Raw genomic sequence first — 22256 nt, forward strand, 5'->3', positions numbered from 1 at the left:
TCAGTCTCAGTTTGTGGACCATCTAGACAGACGGGTGATAGGTTTTCCTAAGTCAGATACAAGTGACTGTACCATATTTTTGTTTATTGTTCACAGTTGGGACCCAAAACAGACAACAACCCCCAATTTCCCTTATATGCTCCCAGCGAACTGCTGTCTCACGCAAGAGAAATAAAAAGAAAAAAGTGCCCTCAAAGACTGCTGAACCTCTGACTGTGAAGCAGAAGCCTGGCATGTTAGAAACAAAGATGACAGCAGTGGCCTCTGAGCCGTCTAGTCTCCATACGGCTGAGCACACCTCCACTGTGGAAAACCGCGTCCTAGGATTTGGAATTGTTCTTGAATCACCTTCCTCAGATGTAAGTTGATATATTCTGGCTATTGAGGCTAATGTGATGTAACTTTCAGGAATTTTGTAGTATTAATGTGCTTTCCACTTAATTACTGCCGAAGAAAACTAGAGAAACTTGCAGAATATGTGGAGAAAAGGAAAGGAAGACTACTACTAATTTCTTTGCCTAGAATTTTCTCTTCTGGAAAACCTTAGCCTTATTTATTTAAACGTGTTTCCATTCTTTATCTCTGAAAAAAAGGAGAATGGAATAAATAATACGCTCGCTAATTTCTTTACCATTTTAAATTTTGAAGTGGCCACTTTGAATTTCCTCAGTGTAGAGAGCTGAAAGAGCATAATTAAATCCTCCGTAAATGGTCATAAATGAACAGAACCTTACAGATACGGTCACACCTTCCTAGAAACACAAACTAATAATAAAAAAGGAGCAGTAGTGCTAATTCTATTTTATAGATGTAAGCTACACTGCTAATTAGCTTGCCATGCAATGCCGTTTACTCTGTGTAATGATAGGTTAACACTCTACAGAGGTTTTTCTATTTTAATATCATAGCTAGAAAGTTGTTGCAATCCAAAATGTTGGATGACATCTTTATCCATTTGACTTGCTATTCTATATTCACATGACCATGAATGAATTTCTTTAATAATGTGCTGAGACCTGCACATTCTGCAATATCTTTATCTAAGTACAATGATGTTGTAAACCCCAACTTGTTAGGAGAGTTCTTAAAATAAATAAGAATGAGTGATCTATTATTATCAGATTGCATAGGATGAGAATCCTGCTGAGAACTCCCACAGGCCTATATGGGATTGGAGTTTGGCCCTACCTTTTAAACTTTACATAAGAAATAAATTGCTATTTTTAAAAAGCGTTCCCTTTCAAATTGCGGAAAGACAATTTGCTAATCTGTATCTATATTGCATCTTTAATAAAGGGGGATAACAAAATAATCATCTTGGGACATTTTTAGACTAGAAGATCATTTGAACTTTACATCTTTGGTGTTAAAGGGATTTTTATTTTTGTTTTTTATCTGCGAACACATGCTACAATTGTTCAGAAGTTCTTCCAGACTAAAAACTTATTAAAAAAAAAATCATTAATGATGATAATGTTCTGCCCTGGGCCACTCAGCTCATGTGATTATATCACATTGTCATTGCAACTAAGGCCCTGTCATTGCAACTCAGATCACATATTTGTCAACAGAGGTAAATTATCCCACAACACAAAGTACAATCTTAAGCAGTTATCATAACCATTTAATATTTTTCTTGAATTTTTCTAAGCTTTCTTTTTTGATAGGCAATAATATACCAAAAGCAATCATTTACATTGTATAATGTAAACTGAACTTCCTCCTTTTTTCACTTTTAAGCTCTAAATTTACTTCAAAGATAAATTGAGGAAGATCTGACAAAGGCCTTAATGTACATTAGTGAAATAGAATAGGACTTATCTTTAGCAGTATCAGTATTATAATTTTATTTATATACCAAGTAAAAATAATTAGATTTTTATTTATGTTTATTTTTGCTAACAAAGGCTATTCAATTTAATAAAGTACATTAAGAATTGTCTATAAAAACTCAGGTACTGATTATCTTTTTATTAAATTTAAAATGTGCTTCTAAAGAAAAGCAAAAAATATGTATAGATATATTTACATTAGCCAGCTGATACATCTTTGACTATGTTCAATGGAAACTAGCTGCACCTAGAGGGCCATACAGTGAGTCCCATCACTGGGCAGTTAAGTTTTGTCTGCAGATGGTGCTCACTGGCATTGACGAGGCTAGCCTGGCCTGATCCTCAGCGTGGGTGGAGATTGCCTCCCTTAGGTAATGGGACCATCGATACAACGGCATCCAAATTTAGGTCCCTTTCTGTCTTTCACTATTTCTTAGCCCTGAGCCTTTTAAAATGTGGTAGAAGTCCACAGGAGCAAACAGAAAATATAGTCTTTTAGGAACTATTCTATAAAACAGATTGGAGAAAATATAATTAGATATACATAATCTAAGAGGATGGGAATTGTGTATTTGAAGATGGGCACTGGAAAGTGTCCAGCATTGGCTGGATTGGGTCAAAGCTGTGGGACTGGGCAAGCAGTCCAGTGTTGCTAGAACAGTGTCTGGCCAACACTGGTAGCAGCTGATGTTATTAACAGTAGGATGGGGCCAAATAGTGAGAGCCTGAATGTCACATTGGGGCTCCTGGCCTTTATCTTGTGGGCACTAGGGAGCCAGTGCAAATTTCAAGTAAAGGAATAGTCAGACCTCTGTTTAAGAATGGAAACTGGAATGGCATTGTGAATGATAAGTAGATGGGAAGAAGATAGTAGAGACAAAGAGACCAAGAGGAAGATAATTACAGTCAAGCAGGCAAGAGACTGGGAGGGTCTACACCAGCAGTAAGCCTGAAGAGAAAGAGAAAGGGGACATTTTGGTGATATCCACAGAGGGCTGTGAAAGTAACCCCCAAATGTCTCTTCTGGAAGACTAAGTCGTTACTAGCTGTCAAGTGAGATAGTAAAAGCAAAGCAGAAGTAGGCTTTCAGTTCTGGATGCAACTACAATTAAGTTCAGTATTCTCAAAATGTTCATTAGCCTTTGGAGCACAAAAGAAAGATTAAAGCTAAAAGCAATGAAAAAAAAGGACACATCAAACTTACACTTTATTACTTTTTTGAATGTAAAAAATTTGCTCTAAATTTAAAAAAAACACAGTGTGTTAAGCTCTTTATGCTGTGACTTTTAGTGTCACCCAAATACAAATTGGTACACCCATGCAGAAGCACAAAAATAAAGACCCTCTGGGGTTGTAGATTCTGGCAGGTAGACCACCAATCATCTGATTAATAATGGTTATTCCCCAATTTGGAAAAACATTGAACTCTAAGCAAAACTGTCTACAGTGTCTACACTTCAGAGTGTTGTAAACACAAAATGATTAAGAGCCTATGGGAGAATCCCACTGTAGCGTCTGGCACATAAAAGGTACTCAATAAATAATATTTAGTCTGCAAATGATGAAACATCTGCATTTGCATTAAGCATAGTATACAAAATAAACTTTCAAAACTTTGGGTCTAGGACAGCTTTAATTAGAGCCCTCTCCTCAGTTTAACTCCCACTTTCTTGTTCTTTCCTTGTTATCCCTCTCTGTACCCCCAGCCCTGAGGCTCCAACATAATTTGAGCAATACTCTTTTATTTATTCATTTATTTTTATAATTTTTTAATTAAGGTATTATTGATATACACTCTTATGAAGGTTTCACATGAAAAACAATGTGGTTATTACATTCACCCATATTACCAAGACCCTGTATACCCCGCAGTCACTGTCCATCAGTGTAGTAAGATGCCACAGTCACTATTTGTCTTCTCTGTGCTACACTGTCTTCCCCATGATCCCCCACACCATGTGTGCTAATCATAATACCCCTCAATTCCCTTTTCCCTCCCTCCTCAACTGCCCTCCCCACCCCTCCCCTTTGGTAATCACTAGTCCCTTCTTGGAGTCTGTGAGTCTCCTGCTGTTTTGTTCCTTTAGTTTTCCTTTGCTGTTACACTCTGCAAATGAGGGAAATCATTTAGTACTTGTCTTTCTCTGCTTGCCTTATTTCACTGATCATAATACCCTCTAGCTCCATCCATGTTGTTGCAAATGGTAGGATTTGTTTCTTTCTTATGGCTGCATAGTGTATATGTACCACATCTTCTCTATCTATTCATCTACTGATGGACACTTCGGTTGCTTCCATATCTTGGCTATTGTAAATAGTGCTACAATAAACATAGGGGTGAATATGTCTTTTTGAATCTGAGAACTTGTATTCTTTGGGTAAATTCCTAGGAGTGGAATTCCGGGCCAAATGGTATTTCTATTTTTAGTGTTTTGAGGAACCTCCATATTGCTTTCCACAATGGTTGAACTAGCTTACATTCCCACCAGCAGTGCAGGAGGGTTCCCCTTTCTCCACATCCTCACCAGCATTTGTTGTTCTTAGTCTTTTCCATGCTGGCCATCCTAACTGCTGTGAGGTGATATCTCACTGTGGTTTTAATTTGCATTTCCCTGATAATTAGCAATGTGGAGCATCTTTTCATGTGCCTGTTGGCCATCTGAATTTCTTCTTTGGAGAACTGTCGGTTCATATCCTCTGCCCATTTTTTATTCGGGTTACTTGCTTTTTGATTGTTGAGGCATGTGAGTTCTTTATATATTTTGGATGTTAACCCCTTGTGGATATGTCATTTACAAATATATTCTCCCATACTGTAGGATGCCTTTTTGTTCTGCTGATGGTGTCCTTTGCTATACAGAAGCTTTTTAGTTGATATAGTCCCACTTTGTTCATTTTTGCTTTTATTTCCCTTGTCCAAGGACATGCATTCAGGAAAAAGTTGGTCATGTTGATATTTAGGAGATTTTTGCCTATGTTGTCTTATAAGAGTTTTATGGTTTCATGACTTACATTCAGATGTTTGATCCATGTCTAGTCGACTTTTGTGTATGGGGTTAGACTATAATCCAGTTTCATTCTCTTGCATGTACCTGTACAGTTTTGCCAACACCAGTTGTAGAGGCTGTCATTTCCACATTGCATGTTCATGGCTCCTTTATCATATATTAATTGACCATGTATGTGTGGATTTATATCTGGGCTCTTTAGTCTGTTCCATTGGTCTATGGGTCTGTTCTTGTGCCAGTACTAAATTGTTTTGATTACTGTGGCTTTGTAGTAGAGCTTGAAGTCAAGGAGCATAATGCCCCCAGCTTTATTCTTCCTTCTAAGGATTGCTTTGGCTATTTGGGTTCTTTTGTGATTCCATAGGAATTTTAGACCTATTTTCTCTGGTTCGTTGAAGAATGCTGTTGGTATTTTGATAGGGATTGCATTGAATCTGTAGATTGCTTTAGGCAGGATGGCCATTTTGACAATATTAATTCTTCCTATCCATGAGCACAGGCAGTATTTCCATTTATTGGTACCTTCTTTCATTTCTCTCATGAGTGTCTTGTAGTTTTCAGGGTTTGGGTCTTTCACTTCCTTGGTTAGGTCTATCCCTAGGTGTTTTATTCTTTTTGATACAATTGTGAATGGAATTGTTTTTGAGATTTCTGTTACTTAATCATTAGTGTATAGGAATGCAACAAAATTCTGTATATTAATTTTGTATCATGCAACTTTGCTGAATTCAGATATTAGTTCTAGTAGTTTTAGAGTAGATTATTTAGGGTTTTTTATGTACAGTATCATGTCCTCTGCAAACAGTGACAATTTAACTTGTTACTTGCCGATCTGGATGCCTTTTATTTCTTTGTTTTGTCTGATTGCCATGGTTAGGACCTCCAGAACTATGTGGAATAAAAGTGGGGAGAGTGGGCATCCTTGTCTTGTTCCCGATCTTAGAGGAAAAGCTTTCAGCTTCTTGCTGTTAAGTATGATGTTGGCTGTGGGTTTGTCATATATGGCCTTTGTTATATTGAGGTACTTGCCCTCTATACCCATTTTCTTGAGAGGTTTCATCATGAATGGATGTTGAATTTTGTTGAATGCTTTTTCAGCATTTATGGAGATGATCATGTGATTTTTGTCCTTTTTGTTGGTGTGATGTTGATGGGTTTTTGAATTTTGTACCATCCTTTCATCCATGGAATAAATCTTACTTGATCATGATGGATGATCTTTTTGATATATTTTTGAATTGGGTTTGCTAATATTTTGTTGAGTATTTTTACATCTATGTTCATCAGGGATATTGGTCTGTAATTTTCTTTATCTGTGTTGTCTTGGCTTGGTTTTGATATTAGAGTGATGTTGGCCTCATAGAATGAGATTGGAAGTATTCCCTCCTCTTCTATGTTTTAGAAAACTAAGGAGATGGGTGTTAGGTCTTCACTAAATGTTTGATAAAATTCAGCGGTGGAACCATCTGGTCCAGAAATTTTGTTCTTAGGTAGTTTTTTCATTACCAATTCAATTTTGTTGCTGGTAATTGGCCTGTTCAGATTTTCTGTTTCTTTCTGGTCAGCCTTAGGAGGTTGCATTTTTCTAGAATGTTGTCCATTTCTTCTAGGTGATCAAATTTGTTTGCATATAACTTTCATAGTATTCTCTAATAATTCTTTGTATTTCTATGGTGTCCATAGTGATTTTTCCTTTCTCAATTGTGATTCTGTTTATGTGTATAGACTCTCTTTTTTTCTTGATAAGTCTGGCAAGGGGTTTATCTATTTTGTTTGTTTCCTCATGGAACCAGCTCCTGCTTTCATTGATTTATTCTTCTTGATTTTATTTATTTATGCTCCAATCTTTGTTATGTCCCTCCTTCTACTGACTTTGGGCCTCATTTTGTTCTCCTTTTTCCAGTTGCATTAATTGTGAGTTTAGAGTGTTCTTATGGGATTGTTCTTCTTCCCTGAGGTAGGCCTGTATTGCAATATGCTTCCCTCTTAGCACAGCCTTCACTATGTCCCACAGATTTTGTGGTGTTGAATTATTGTTGTCATCTGTCTCCATATATTGCTTGATCTCTGTTTTTATTTGGTCATTGATCCACTGGTTATTTAGGAGCATACTGTGAATCCTCCATGTGTCTGTAGGCTTTTCTGTTTTCTTTGCATCATTTATTTCTAGTTTCATACCTTTGTGGTCTGAAAAACTGGTTGGTACAATTTCAATCTTTTTTAATTTACTGAGGCTCATTTTGTGGTTTAGTATATGATCTATTCTTAAAAATGTTCCATGTGCACTTGAGAAGAATGTATATCCTGCTGCTTTTTGGTGGAGTGTTCTTTAGATGTGTGTTAAGTCCATTGGTTCTAATGTGTTCTTCAGTGCCTCTGTCTTCTTACTTATGTTGTATCTGGTTGATCTATCCTTTGGAGTGAGTTGGAGTGTTGAAGTCTCCTAGAATGAATGCATTGCATTCTATTTTCCCCTTTCATTATGTTAGTATTTGTTTCACATATGTCACTGCTCCTGTTTTGGGGGCGTAGATATTTATAATGGTTATATCCTCTTGTTGGACTGACCACTTTATCATTATGTAATGTCCTTCTTTGTCTCTTGTGACTTTCTTTGTTTTGAAGTCTATTTTGTCTGATACAAGGTCTACAAATCCTGCTTTTTTCTCCCTATTAGTTGCATGAAATATCTTTTTCCATGCCTTCACTTTTAGTCTGTATGTGTCTTTCGGTTTGAAGTGAGTCTCTTGTAGGCAGCATATAGACAGGTCTTATTTTTTTATCCATTCAGTGACTCTGTGTCTTTTGATTGGTGCATTCAGTCCATTTACATTTAGGGTGATCATCAATAGGTGTATACTTGTTGCCATTGCAGGCTTTGGATTCATGGTTACCAAAGGTTGAAGGATAACTTTCTTACTAACAGTCTAAGTTAACTCACTCAGTATGCTATTACAAACACAATCTAAAGGTTCTTTTTTTTTTTCCTCCTTTTTCTTCCTCCTCCATTCTTTATATATTATGTATCATATTCTGTAGTCTTTCTCTATCCCTTGACTGACTTTGGGGGTAGTTGATTTAATTTTGCATCTGCTTAGTAGCTAATTGTTCTACTTTCTTTATTGTGGTTTTATTTCCTCTGGTGACAGCTATTTAGTCTTAGGAACACTTCCATCTATAGCAGTCCCTTCAAAATACACTGTAGAGATGGTTTGTGCTAGGTAATTCTCTTAGCTTTTGCTTACTGGAAATTGTGTAATCTGTCCTTCAAATTTAAATGATAATCTTGCTGAGTAGAATATTCTTGGTTTGAGGACCTTCTGCTTCATTGCATTAAATATTTCATGCCACTCCCTTCTGGCCTGTAAGGTTTCTGTCGAGAAGTCTGATGATAGCCTGGTGGGTTTTCCTTCGTATGTGATCTTTTTTCTCTCTCTGGCTGCTTTTGATAGTCTGTCCTTATCCTTGACCTTTGCCATTTTAATTATTGTATTTCTTGGTATTGTCTTCCTTGGGTCCCTTGTGTTGGGAGATCTGTGCACCTCCTTGGCCTGAGAGACTATCTTCTTCCCCAGATTGTGGAAATTTTCCACAATCACCTCCTCAAAGACAATTTCTATCCCTTTTTCTCTCTCTTCTTCTTCTTGTTCCCATATAATACGAATATTGTTCCACTTGGATTGGTGGCATAGTTCTCTCAATATTCTTTCATTCCTAGAGATCCTTTTTTCTCTCTGTGCCTTACTTCTTTGTATTCCTCTTCTCTAATGTCTATTCTATTTGTTATCTTCTCCACTCTATCTAATCTGCTTTTAAATTCCTCCATTGTATGTTTCATTTCTGATACTGTGTTCCATAAGGATTGAATCTCCATCCAGAATTCTTCCCTCAATTCTTGAATATTTTTCTGTACCTCCATGAGCATGTTTATGACTTTTATTTTGAAATCTCTTTCAGGAAGATTGATGGGTTCAGGTTCACTTGACCCTTTTCCTGGTGTTTGTGGGATTTTGGTTTGAACCAGGTTCCTTTGCTGTTTCATATTTGTATGTGGCACCGTCTAGTGCCCAGAAGCTCTACTGTCTGGAGCTGCTCAGCTCCTGGAGCAATGTCAGGGGTCACAGGGGAGTGGCACTGGTGCCTGGGGGGAGGAAAGAGCTGTTTCCTGCTTTCCAGCTGCTTGTCTCCAGTGCCGGAAGCAGTGGGCCAAGCACACGGGTGTAAACCTCTATGCTTTGCATTTGTAGCTACCATAGACAGGGCTTCCCTCTGTCTGGCCTGACTCCAGGGCAGAGGCTGTCAGTTTGCCAGTCAGTGCAGGCTGGCCGGGAGAAAGGCACAGCAGGCTGTGCATCATGGGCAGGGGCCTTGGAGCTGCATAGCCAGCTGGGGGAATGGAGCTCCTGAAGGTCCTGAAACTTCCCAACCTGTTTGACAGAGTGCATGTGTACAATTTTGTCTACCTGTCCTTTCTTCTGAGCAGTAAGCTTTGTGCAGTCTCTGCCACTTTATCAGCCCTCTCACTGTTAGGAAGTCTGTCTGACTGCCCACCTTTCTTTTGTCCTAGAGCAGCCGGATGTGGATCCCTGCTTTCCACAAGCGGCTGGAATCTCAGTCTCTCCAGGTATTCCACCTGTCTTACTTTTCCAACCCCTCTAATCTCCAGAGCACCATGAAGTGTAGGTTCTTGCTCCCAGAGCAGATCTCCAGGGCTGGGTGTTCAGCAGTCTTAGGCCTCCACTCCCTCCCCACTTCATTTCTCTTCCTCCCACCCATGACCTGGGGTGGAGATAGGGCTTGGGTCCCACTGCATCACAGGTTTTGTATGCTACCCTGTTCCATGAGGTCTGTTCTTTCTCCAGGTGTATGCAGTCCGGCACAGCCTTCTTTGCTGTTGTTCTTTCAGAATTAGTTATATTAATTTTATTTTCATATTCTATGTGGTTTTGGGAGGAATCCTCTGTCTCACCTCTCATGCCGCCATCTTTAATCCTAGAAAAATCTTGAGCAGTCCTCTTTTATAGCACTTTCTATACTGGCTTGTAATTATTTATATGATTTTCCATCCTTTCTTCTCAGGGGCAGGAACTATATGATGATAATATTTTTGTGGTATCCTGTTCTAAATAATTTATTGTATTTCATCCTTCCTTTTTGGAGTATTATCATCATCTTCATTTTATAGATGAGGAAGTGATGGCATAAAGGGCATAAGTAGCCTGCTCAAGTTCATAGCCAGAAAGGTAGAACTGATTCTCAAACCCAGTCTATGGGTGCCTTTGTTCACTAAGTGAAAGACTAGGGTACTTGCTCTAGCACAGTACTTGTATGTGGTCAATGCTTATAACTGTTCATGGGATATTGTTTATATGAAGGAGACTAAAAGGTTGGACTATAGCAATTCTGTTTACTTGGAAGGTCTGGGGGAGAACTTAATGATTAAGGGTGCAGGTCTGAGGTCAGGCTGCCTGGGCTAGAAGCTCAGCCATGTGACACTGAGCAAGCCCACCTATCTTACCTCAGTTGTTCCTCCATAAAATGGGGAGAACAGTAGGGCTGACCTCATAGACTTGGCTGGCTGGAAAAGTTAAGTGAAGTCATCTACATAAAACACTTACAGTAGTACCTGGAACATTTTAAGTACTCAATAAATACTGATTGTTTTTTAAACTTTAGTAGTCCTAGCTAAGAACCTTTATAGGAACAAATATGAATATTTGTTAAATAAATTTATCTGTATGAATGAATACACATGAACAAAGTGTTCTTAAAAAGAGAATGGCCAGAAATGTTTCTCTTTTGGGGCAGGATTATTTGGCCCATTTTAAATGAGCACATTAAATAAAATTCAAACCTAAATTACACAGAAGCAGAAACCCAAAACCACATTTCAGATTTAAATACAATATTCTTTCTTCATAATTTTACAACCTAATACTGTATCCTATATCCAGACAAGACAGTCCTGGATTTTGCAGTCCCCATTTCCCTACTGAATTGGATATATTGTCTTTTGTTTTTTCAGGGCAGATGTACGTGGCCTACATTTGTTTTTGTTGTTGCTTGTTTCCTGGCTTAGGTGAAACAGTTTTTAAGAACACATTTATGATAATTTTTAATAGTAGAAAACCTTTTTTCTATTTGTTGTAGTTACAGTGAATATTTTCCAGTAATCCTTGATTAGTCAAATTAAAAAGTCATCAGAAGATAAATCTATGAATGGATATCCATCACTTAAGATAATTTTATTAATGTTTACTTTATGTCATTCTTCTTAAAATAAATAATTTAAAATATATTGCTTCTTTCAACAGAAATAGCTTCTGAATTCTGAATAATTTCCTTAACATTTTACCCCAATAAATAAAGTAATCCACTGGAAACTAGTAAAGTAAATCAAGCAAGCAAGCAAATTTTTAATTTATTCATTGACACACTGAAATTATGGCCAATATATGCTTGAGAGGTTAAGTTCTAGTGCACACTGCCTGGGTTCAAATCCTTGCTTCCTCACTTATTAGCTGGATAATCTTAAACAAGTGACCTAACCTCTCTAAGCCTTAGTTTTCACATCTGCAAATTGGGAATAATAACAGTAGCCATTTCAGAGGGTGAGAATTAAATTGGAAAATCCATGTAATATGTGTTAGCCTGGGGCCTGGACTACATAGTAAGCAGCAAATAAGTGTTAATTATATCACCATTTTCTGGGCTTACTGAAATGAATGTAGTAGTCCTTATCCTCCAAGGAGTGTATAAGGAAAACACATGAGCCATAATTACAATATAATAGGACATAAACTCTAGGCAGTCAAAAGGTGACATGGGAGTCTGGAAGAGCAGGACAGGCTCTCAGGGTTGGATGTTGTTTGAAGGAGCAATTTCATCAGAGTTATGATGGAAGAAGCTAGATTGCAATGGTTAAAATCATATGTCCTAAAGCTGTCTTTAGCATAAATCAAGTCATAGTCTTCGGAGTCATTAATTTAATACCTAAGGAAGGAAAAAGCTAAAAACATCTCTAAAAGACTTTGGAGTGTCTCATTATGCAAATGCATGAAGAAATTTTCAAGGGGCTGTATTGTGTTTTCTAAGATTAAATTCTTAGTTCTACCAAAATCTTGTCAAATAAAAAAATCAAGGAAGGATTGGCTCTTTTATGACTTCTTGTAATGTTATCTTATGCAACATTAAATATATGCTAGTATATAGATTACACATACTTTGGGATAGAACTTTTTACTTAACTACAGAGCTCCACCTTACAACATGAGTCTTGATGTAGAACATCCAGCTTGAAGCCTCTGCCCTGTCAACACTGGGCATCTCAGCTCTGCTGCATCCCGGATCACACCTGTTTTGAGCTGGTGACAGCTCTGCTAGCTGAACCAATTAGAACAGGCCTGCCTTTCAATCTAATGTATTCTTGTGGATACCCAGCTCTTTGGCCATGATCTTGGCATGGCATTTAATAAATGGTAACAGTAGTTACTCTACCTGAGCAGACAGACCTGAGCTATAGGCAACAATTTTAGCCTTTTCTCAAACAGAAGCACATCACATTTGTGAGAAAAATAAAATCGGTTATGAGGAGGTTTGGTCGTTTTTTTTTCCCATAAATGAAAGCTCATTTTCCCAGAAATACACCTAATATACTGCTAAAGAAATACTAAATGAAAGTAAATGTTCATTGTATATGATAGTATTATAAACAGAAAGACTGAATTCACAGCCTTTAAACAATCTCATGAATTCTGTCACATCTTTTCAGTCCAAACTTGGATAGTCTTATTTAACAGGTCTCTTCATCCATAGCTTTCTCCCAGGTTTCACTCTTGAGCCAATCTGAAACTTAACTAGCTAGTGAGTCAGAAGCTATTGTGCATAATTTATTAATCTACAATTGAAAATCTGGGGTAAGGCCTAATATGAATATATTCATGCAATTCTTTACTGTTTCAATGACCACATGTAGTTTTTACAAGTTTTATTGTAATTTGGTATTGATAATACCTTGTGTAAAAAGCCTATATCAGAAATATTCTCTTGGTGATTAATTTGTATGATCTCTTTTAAAATTTTTACATATTTTTCTTTAGATTACACAGAGGAATCACATGATATGCTCCCAGGGACTTGGCAGGGTAAATCTTTTAATTTATCTTGCTTGGGGATCTCCCTACCTAAACTTCATATTGACCCCACTTACTCTAAGCAAAGGGAGACCACAACTGCCATGTGAAGAGAATCAAGATAGTTAATGTCCACAGACCTGGGCCCATTAAGGTTTTCAAGAGCCATTATGACTACATGCAATTTTTGCTCCAGAGTGTCACCCAGTGTAAGATGTAATGTACTGGATAAAGCAGATTCAGCATTTGATGCATTATTGTGCTAAGTGGCTGAGGTACTGAAAATAAGCAAGATATATGTGAAAATCCAAATTTATAGTGGGAATTCAGACTCTAAACTCTTAATATGATGACTCTAAGTGTCATAACTTCTGCCCCATACTTTAGAAGTCATCATTTAAAGATCATATTACTTCAGTAATCATGGGAATCTATAAATTAGTGTATCAGCTATCTGTCTTCACTCAAGTATCAAGTAGTGATTCCGTCAATGGAAGTCTATACTTTTAAAATGGTATTCATTTGAAATAGTGGTGGTTTCTCTCAGCCATCACTAGTAAGCAGAGAGCTCATTTGTTACTGGAGCCAGTGAACAAAAAGATTCAATGATACAATTAAAGAGTTTTAACCTATTTTTAAATATATGTGCAAAGTTGTGGATCATTATGTGGCAGTAATAGACTCTGATTATATTTATAAAATAGAGGAAATAAAAAGGTTCATAGTGAAAATTTGAGGTCAGTTATTCCTATTATCTATTCTTCATGTCTCAGAAAGTAAAGCTACCCTCTTTTTTTTCTTTTTTTAAGGAACTGGTTGTTGCTTCACGGTGCCTTGTAGATGTATAGCTCTAGTGCTCAGTCACTGATAGCTAAGAAATCTGCTTCCAAGAAAGGGCATGAGGAGCAGGAAGCAGGCAGGGGTTAGTCCCCTTTGCTCTTGCTCCTGCTGGCACTGCCTCAACTAATACAACTGACTCCTTTATAAGGGCCTCATAACTGGGTGAGTTCACCTTCCTTGGTCTAGAAACAAGGCTTCAAAATCACAGTATCTGTCAAGAGAAAATGGAACAGGAAGCATGACAGCCTCTGCATTGGGATAACGCCTCAGAAACCAAACTGCTGCTATGACCGCGTCAGTAATCGCTTGGCTGCACAGAAACCTCCCAGATATTTAGTTTTAGGAGTCACAGCAGGTGCCAGAAACAGCAACCACATCTCTGTCTCTAAATCCTACCTCCAAGACCCTTATAAAATGCTGCTAAAATCCTCCTGAAGTCCCTCACCCGTCACCAGCCAGGTGCTGCTGATGTTCTGTACCTCTCTGTGGTACTTACCACTTCATACTTCGTACAATAGGTAGTTATGTGTACATCCCATCTAGTGAGCCCAACTTCAAATTCCTTACCCATGGATCGTGCTCAGTAAATATTTTTTGACTCAGTCAGCCCAGTGTTCTGTAAGTAGTCTCTGCCCTGAGTTAGCATGGGTATTAACTGAACCATGGCATGACAGACTTTCAAACCCACTTCCTTTATAAAGAGATAAAAGATTTCTAAATCAGTATCAGTCATTGAATGGATTCCTATGTAGTGTATTTTTATTCTGACAGGTAGCTATTGGCCACTGACTGGGTGTTTGGCACTCTGAATACAGAAGAGTACCCATTCTGATGAGAAACACAAAATCCCAACTAAATATAGTGTGCACAGTGCCAGGAACACAGTTCATAGAACATGCTATGAGCATGTAAAGAAAAGAGTAGCTAATTTTGCCTGTAGGTAGTTCAGGTCAGTGTTTCTCAACCAGGGTCTAAGTTCTACAGGATGAGTCCCAGGGCAAGTTCTGGGAATCTGAGAGATCAAGTGGCTGAATTTTAAGCACCTGTTTGATGGTCTCAGAATCCAGCAGAGCTATACGGACAAGATAAGTTGGTGTCCTTCTGTCTCTTCCCTTGTAAATTTAAGAGCCTTCTGTACTACCTTAGACCCTCAAATAGCTGTGAGTAGCTGCTTCTGTAAAGTAAATTGGAATTTTTTTTAATTGGCTTTCAATGATATGGAAACATTTAGCAACAATCTGAAATAAATTTATTTAGAGTTAAAATATATACATGCAGCCACAGGATGTACAAAATAAAATTCTGGAATATGAATAAAACTTTGTCTTAGATTAGGATGGTAAAATTCTCTGAATCTTAATACCTCTATATTGAATCACTCTACAAATATGCATTGAGTGCCTGGTGTGTGCCAGCTGCTGTTCCAGGAGTCGGGGGTTCAGCCCTGGCTCCCATCAACCGTCACCCTCCACTACAGACCTTTTCCCAGCAGCGGGGTGAAAAAGTCAGGAATCAATCTGACAGCACTGTTTTTATAGTGACATTTACCAAGCATCCAGAGACCAAAAGTCGAAGGGCAAAGTGAAGCGGAGAAATGAGGTAACTTTATGGATAATCCAATTGAGAATTCCATTTGGGAAGAGCGGACCCAAACTCCTTCTCGTATCATCTGAATTATTTAAGCCCTTGTCTGAGCCCTGTTTACTCTGACCATAGTGTGCTGGGCATTTTGAGAAGCAATAGGACAAACAGAAATAATAATTCCTGTTCTCCAAGAAAAAAACTAATTCCAAATCCTCACATTTCTAATATAATTTAGAAAATCTAAAGTAGTACCATCTTTACAAAGTGATAAATAGGAGATTTGAGAACAAGCTTTTATAATACATCTTAAGTGAAGTTTTCCTCTGACTGTCTTCCTAATGAAAGTTTACTAATTGCATTTTTTAAAATTGAAGTATCATTGATATACAATCTTATATTGGTTTCAAATATATAATACAGTGGTTCAACAGTTACCCATATTATTAAATCCTCACCCCCACTAGTGCAGTTGCTATCTGTCAACATAGGAAGATGTTTACAGAATCATATTCTCCATGCTGTACTACAGTCCCCATGACCAACTTACATTATGACTAAGAATTTTTGTGCCCTGTTATCCCCCTCCCCACCACCCACCCCAACCTCTCCCCCATGGTAACCACCAGTCACTTCTCAGTGTCTATGAGTATAATTGCATTTCTTCATATTAAAGTTACTATTTTAAAGTCACCATGTTATTATTAACAGCAAATGACTTGTTTAAATTATGACTAATGAACTTTTATCTATTCAGCAAGAATTTATTGAGTGCCTACTGTGTGCCAGGCCTTGGAGATACAGAGTCTGAGTTACAGGCATCAGGAAGGACCATAATCTAATAAATATTTATGATACAGTATAGTAAGTACAATCATATAAGTATGTCAAATAACTAGCAGTGACAGAGAGTGCAGAGCCACCTCTCTGGGAAGTGAAGTGGGGGTTAGGAAAGGCTTTGAAAAGCAAATGATGTGCACTGGGTTAGATGAGAAGGCAAGTTGTAAGCATCCATGGCATGCTGATAGAGAATGTATTATAACCGTCTGAGCTTATACCATAGTGCAGTAGAGTCCAAGTTGAAAAGCACCTTTTAAGTCTTCTGGTCCAGATTCCAGTCAGAAAATTATGGACAGGGAGGCAGTGTGACTAGTGCTTTGGTTTCAGTGGTGCTCTGGGGTGGCGTCTGAGACTCCCCTCCCAAACGTAGGGGTGAAAAGTGGATTTTAAACTGCTCAGGGCACCTGCTCATCATTTTTATTTATTTTATGTGTTAGTTTACATAAGTTTCCATGAGAGAAAAAAATATATAATTCCACAGCTGAAAAACACTGGCATAGAAAAAAAACATGGGTTTGTGGGGTAGCCCTATATTCATGTCCTTAGGCAAATAAATTAAATGATTTAATGTAGGAGAAAGAAATCTGTAAACTGTAATGCACTGCATACATTTAAGTTTATTTTTATGTCATTTTTGTTATAATGTGTTTAAGCCTCAGTTCCTTCACTTAAAAAAAATGAGGTTACTTCACCCAAAGTCAAGTCTCCTGAAGCTCCAGCATTATATGAGTTTCTGATTATCCAGTCTACTATTGACTATTTCTAGAGACAAGAAGACTTTTTCAGCATACTTCTATCATTGCTTTTGAAAAGACTTACTACTGGAATTAGAACATCTTGTTTTGTGAATTATAACTAGCAATTCGTTTTATAAATTGCAAATACTAGCACACAAAGCTGAGACTGTGTTGTTTGGAGAATATGGACATTTCAAAAGCTCATGATGTTTTCTTTGTTGCACAAATGCCCAAAGTCAATGCTTTAAATCTTGCTTAATGAAATATTTATGTTCTTTTGGTAGCCAGAAGTGCAACTTGCTGAAGGCTTTGATGTCTTTATGCCTAAATCTCAGCTGGACTCTATATTATCAAACTACACTCGCTCAGGAAGCCTTCTGTTTAGAAAGCTGGTGTGTGCATTTTTTGATGACAAGACTTTGGCTAACTCCTTACCCAATGGGAAGAGGAAAAGAGGACTCAATGACAACCGGAAAGGACTAGACCAAAATATTGTGGGTGCAATAAAAGGTTGGTCAGCATCATTTCATTTTATAGGTTCCGTGTTGAGCTTTGCCTTCATTCTGTAACGATGCAACTGTACTTCTAGTAAAGTAACTAAGGGCAAATTTATTTTTCCATTGGCAGTTTAACCCACTGGAGTGGCTTTAGGTGTGACCTCTGTAACTCAACACCCCAAATACCACTAGAATTTGGTATTTCAAGGTGATGTGAACTTGTTAAAATCTTAATTTAAGAGCCAGATTGATCTGTTTTAGAACCAAAAAGAAGTGTTTTTCTTAATTGACTTTTAAAATGAAGGTATTTTCTTCTCAGTAATACTAAGAACTTTATCAAAATATGATTTTGACTTAAAATTTTAGTTCTAAATAAAAGTAAAGCTATGATACTTTTTAAAAAATAAAGCATTTCTCTCTAAGTTCAGGAGTTACTCTACCAGGTCATGGCTTCTAAAAACATTTTAAATGTGAGCCAAACCCTGTGCATCCCCACACATTCTGGCCCTACTCTTCTCCCTCTAGTTTGTGACATGGCATCATACCACTTACGTGCAAAGACAACCATAGGTTTCTTCCCTTCACGCCAATGAACATGTGTCTGAATTCCACTGCATTATTATAGCAGACATGCAGATGCTTGTATGAGTGGATCTCCATTTCCATTCCATTCCACATCCTTAAAGTTAGGAAATAGACCTACTTAGTACTCTTATTTAGTTAAGAAAGTTAAGAAATAGACCTATTTAGTACTACTGTCCTTATTTAGTACTCTGATAAATGTAATTTTAGGTAATAGAAGTTTTTAAATGTTATTTTCAAAAGGAATGTAAATGAATTTTCAAATATAAACGCAACTACCATGAAAATGGAATTTGGGATCAGGCCTTAATTTGCACTAGAATCACTGATGACATGTTCTTCATCGCTTCAGCCCCTGAGTTGTTTGGCTTGCGGACTGGGACTGGATATCGAGAGCCTTTTCTCCCCACTCCTGCTCCCCATTATCTTGCAAAATGAGTAAATGAACTTAGTACTGCTTTCAGGATACTTGGAAACCCACAATTAACTTTACAAAATATTACAATCTTCAAATGGAGTTAGCAAGTACCAGACAGTTTGTTCATGGCTAGAAGGATGTAAGCCTTCATTAACAGAAAATTTCTCATTCTCCAACAGAACAGTTTCACTTAAAGTGACATTTGAGTTGTATTAAATAAGAAAGCTAGAGACATCACAAACTGTGCCATTTCTGAAAAGAATGATTCAGGCTGAAGTGACACTAAAAACAAGATTACAGAATTTGAAAAATGGTCAATGATGTAACTGGGACTTATTGAAGTGAAGAAGGATCCCATTTCGATTTAATGTGGCTTGGGCCTTCTGGAAACATGAAGGTCAAAGCTGATGATGCTTTTCATGCTGGACCTTTTAAATACACTGAAATGTAGCCAGGAATTGTTTTGATTTTCTTTTTTTTCAGGACAGTGTATTAACATTGTGAAAGTGTTTGGAAATTAGAGAACCATCAATGACCATGTTCCATTTTAATGGCAATAGAAGAGTGACCCTAATAACAGATGATAATGAAATAAATATATCATTGCAAGTAGACTGATACGGGTTTATTCTACCACTTTCAGTCTAAACTGACATCATACAATATTTTGAAAAGTATATGACACAAATAGAGAACGTGCCTTAATTTTCTTGACAGCGTTTGTCTTTAGCTAGAAATAAAAATGGCAATGAAGCTTCTGCTCCTAATAGAGAATAAAGCATATTATTCAAATAAAAGAACTTAAATTTTCCATCTTACTCTGTTATTGTTGAATTAAATCTAGCCTTAAAATTCTAGAAGAAAAAACTTTAAAACAGAATTCTATCCATAAGCCACCAAACAACCCAAGTCAATAAATACTGTACATTCACTTGTTTCCTTGCAGTGTTCATTCATAAACATGTATTTTGATCTAGATTTTTTTCCTGATTACAAAAATAATGCATGCATGTAAAAAAGCAAAATCATAAAACCATATTGAAAGCTAAAAGTCACCCATAATCCCACTCTTTGGAAGTTACTATATCCATTCCTACAAACTTTTTTTCCCTAAAACCTCTATTCAAAGTATGCATATGATATCAGATTTATCCTCTTATAAGAACATTCTGTTCCTACTGGTCAACCAACATTTTTACCTGACTTTTTCTGATCATTCTTTGAATGATCATTTCTTTGTCCTTTGATCAAAGGACAAGCTTTGTCTTGAGTATTTTTCATTGCCTGTTGCGTATCACCAAGAGTTTTACACATAGTAAGGTTTGTTTCCATAAATATATGTTGTGTGAGTGAAGAAATATAGTTTTTATTTTTCACCTTGACTTTGGCCTTAATTTATTGATATGATAGGCCTGGTACAAAACAGCCATACTCATGTCTTCTCACAACTAACTTGGAATGATTGACATCAAAACAGCATTGCAAATTTCTACCAGCTAATAAAATGCCAATGAAAGCAAAAAATGGAAACCAAAATGCAATATAAATTTAATACAACTCCCTTAATTCCCTAATACTTTTTTCCTTTACTTATGTAACCATACTTTGAGTAACTAAAAGTTTATAAGCCCACATATTATAATATAAACTGGCATTTGGAAGTAGTTATTAATTGAAGGTCTTAGAGAGTAACTATGCCCAGTTTTTCTTGCTATTAGTAGAGATAAAAGGAGAAATTTAATCCTGTCACCCAAGTCTTTTGAATGAGTAATTTGGGAAACTGATAAAATAGTTTATTTCTACATAACAGTCAAGGCTACTTGTGTTGCTATTGCTATCTACCACATACTTTGAAAAGATTTTGCAGATATTAAATACTGTATTAGTTTGAAAAGCTCTAAAAACCTAGGAATAAATGAAAAGTAGTCAATTTCATAGAATATTTAAGTAAAAATAACAGTAGGGGCTATATTTTGTTTTAAAGTGGTTAGGTTTGTTAAGACAACAATGGAAAAAAAGATGAAAATCTGTAAAATGTTTATAAATAAGGACTCATTAATGAACCAAAAAGAAAAAGAGTTTACTGTGGGGATTTTAACAAAGTTTTTTATACAGATAATTAATGTTCCTCATGACAGTGTCTTGAAAATAAAATACAAGCCTCTTTGTAGAGATCACGTTTTTCACATATTCTTATCTGTTTTATGGTGGCTAACACTTACTGGTAATTCATTAAAAGTTCATTTATGGGTGTGACCCAAGGTATTGATGATGAAAGGATCTTTAATTAGAAACAGTCACCTGAGTCCTTTGAGTTTACCTCTGGTAAGAAGAAACTTGTGATCTTATTAAGAGGGGTCTTAAGTTTTAATGCTAAAGATAATTCCATATCTTGAATTTGATTCAGAATTGACTTTACAGCCAGAATACAGAGTGGAGGTCAGTACTCAGGTATGTCCTCCTCACTTGATGCTGTACTTGCTTAAGACCATCGGGTTCTTGATATCATATATCAGGAGACCACGTGGCTTGACTTAGTGAGAGTTATCTAAATATTGATATAATCATAGGATCTCTGAATACTCTTCGGAAAATACAGTTGCAATAAAGCAGTTTTTAGAATCTGGGTTATGATTTCTAATTCACCTCCATAGTGATTAGTTGAAAAAGTTTTATTACTATCCATCTATACTATATTCCTTTTTAAAAAATTCCTAGGTATTTTATTCTTTTTGTTGCAATTATAAATGGATTGATTTCTTAATTTCTCTATCAGTTAATTATTTATATACAGAAATGCAACAGATTTCTGTATATTGATTTTGTGTCCTGGGATTTTACGGAACTCTTTAATTAGTTCTGGTAGTTTTTTGATAATCCTAGATTCTTGATTTCAAAGAAAATTGTGTGCTTTCAAGTGAAAGGACTAGTTGGCTGTTCAGCCTTTACTCTGGGTGACACAGGCATACAACCAACTCCTGTTCTCCTGGGAGGCAGTCAGTGCTGGTGCTCTGCCAAGAGAGCCACCAGGGATCGGAACATCCCTGGGAGGGAACACTCCTGGGTGGGTGGCATGTCCAAAACTTAGCAATGTTTCTTGCAATATTAGAAAGCCTGAGCACATCTGACATCACCCTTTCATGGGCTCTGCTAAACTGAACACCAAAACCTTTCGTTTTATTCCAGCAATTCTAGGGACTTGTAGGGTCTGTATTTGTCATTTTAGCATACCTTTGTTTTCCATTTTTATTGAACACTACCATTCAGTTCATTGGGATTTAATCAAGAAAACTGAATAGCTGTTTTCTGTTTGATCTCACATAAACTTAAATTAATATGTTTGAATATAATTTACATCTGATTTATTATTTACTTCTTGATAGTAATTTCAGTTTATTCTTAGAACTCTGTAAGAACAGTGATGAAGCACCAGCTTGATTTTATTTTCACTTGCAGGAGAGAAAACTGAGGCTATCAAAAATTAAGTAAACTTACTTAAATAGCTAGTAAGTGGGAGAGGCAGGATTTAACCGCAGACCTCTCTGACTCCCAAAGCCACTGTCTAGTACACTTCATTCTTTCTATGAGGAGTATTTGAAAAGAAAGAGAGGTATCCCAACTTTAAGTTTCTATCTTAAAATTTAGCATTTTATTTGTTATAAATTCCAATAGGAAGATGCCCACAGTATTCAAAATGACCTGTCAGTTATGGTATATGCAAAGCATATTCAAAATGAATTTCTGGGTAAGGTACAGCTATGCCTCAGTTTACTTACTAGTGTCAAGGGT

The 22256-nt window shown here is 36.8% G+C and overlaps 1 protein-coding gene across 11 annotated transcripts in view; it reads left to right on the plus strand.

Moving 5' to 3' along the window:
• Positions 1 to 22256, plus strand: part of BEND7 (BEN domain containing 7) — a 100594-nt gene that overhangs the window by 42371 nt on the left and 35967 nt on the right. For 8 of the 11 annotated variants that reach the window (XR_012128053.1, XR_012128054.1, XM_073229273.1 and 5 more), the window contains exons 4-6: positions 97 to 359; positions 9408 to 9464; positions 17255 to 17480. Coding sequence is in view for 9 of the 11 variants with exons in the window: in XM_073229273.1 (XP_073085374.1) it covers positions 97 to 359; positions 9408 to 9464; positions 17255 to 17480 (546 nt within the window). In the remaining 2 variants the exon portion in view is untranslated. The remainder of the gene's footprint in view (positions 1 to 96; positions 360 to 9407; positions 9465 to 17254; positions 17481 to 22256) is intronic. The other 3 variants (XM_073229278.1, XM_037001699.2, XM_037001698.2) reach the window with 1 other exon arrangement.

This window comes from Manis javanica, chromosome 2 (genome assembly GCF_040802235.1).
Source record: "Manis javanica isolate MJ-LG chromosome 2, MJ_LKY, whole genome shotgun sequence".
NCBI classification, from domain to species: Eukaryota; Metazoa; Chordata; class Mammalia; order Pholidota; family Manidae; genus Manis; species Manis javanica.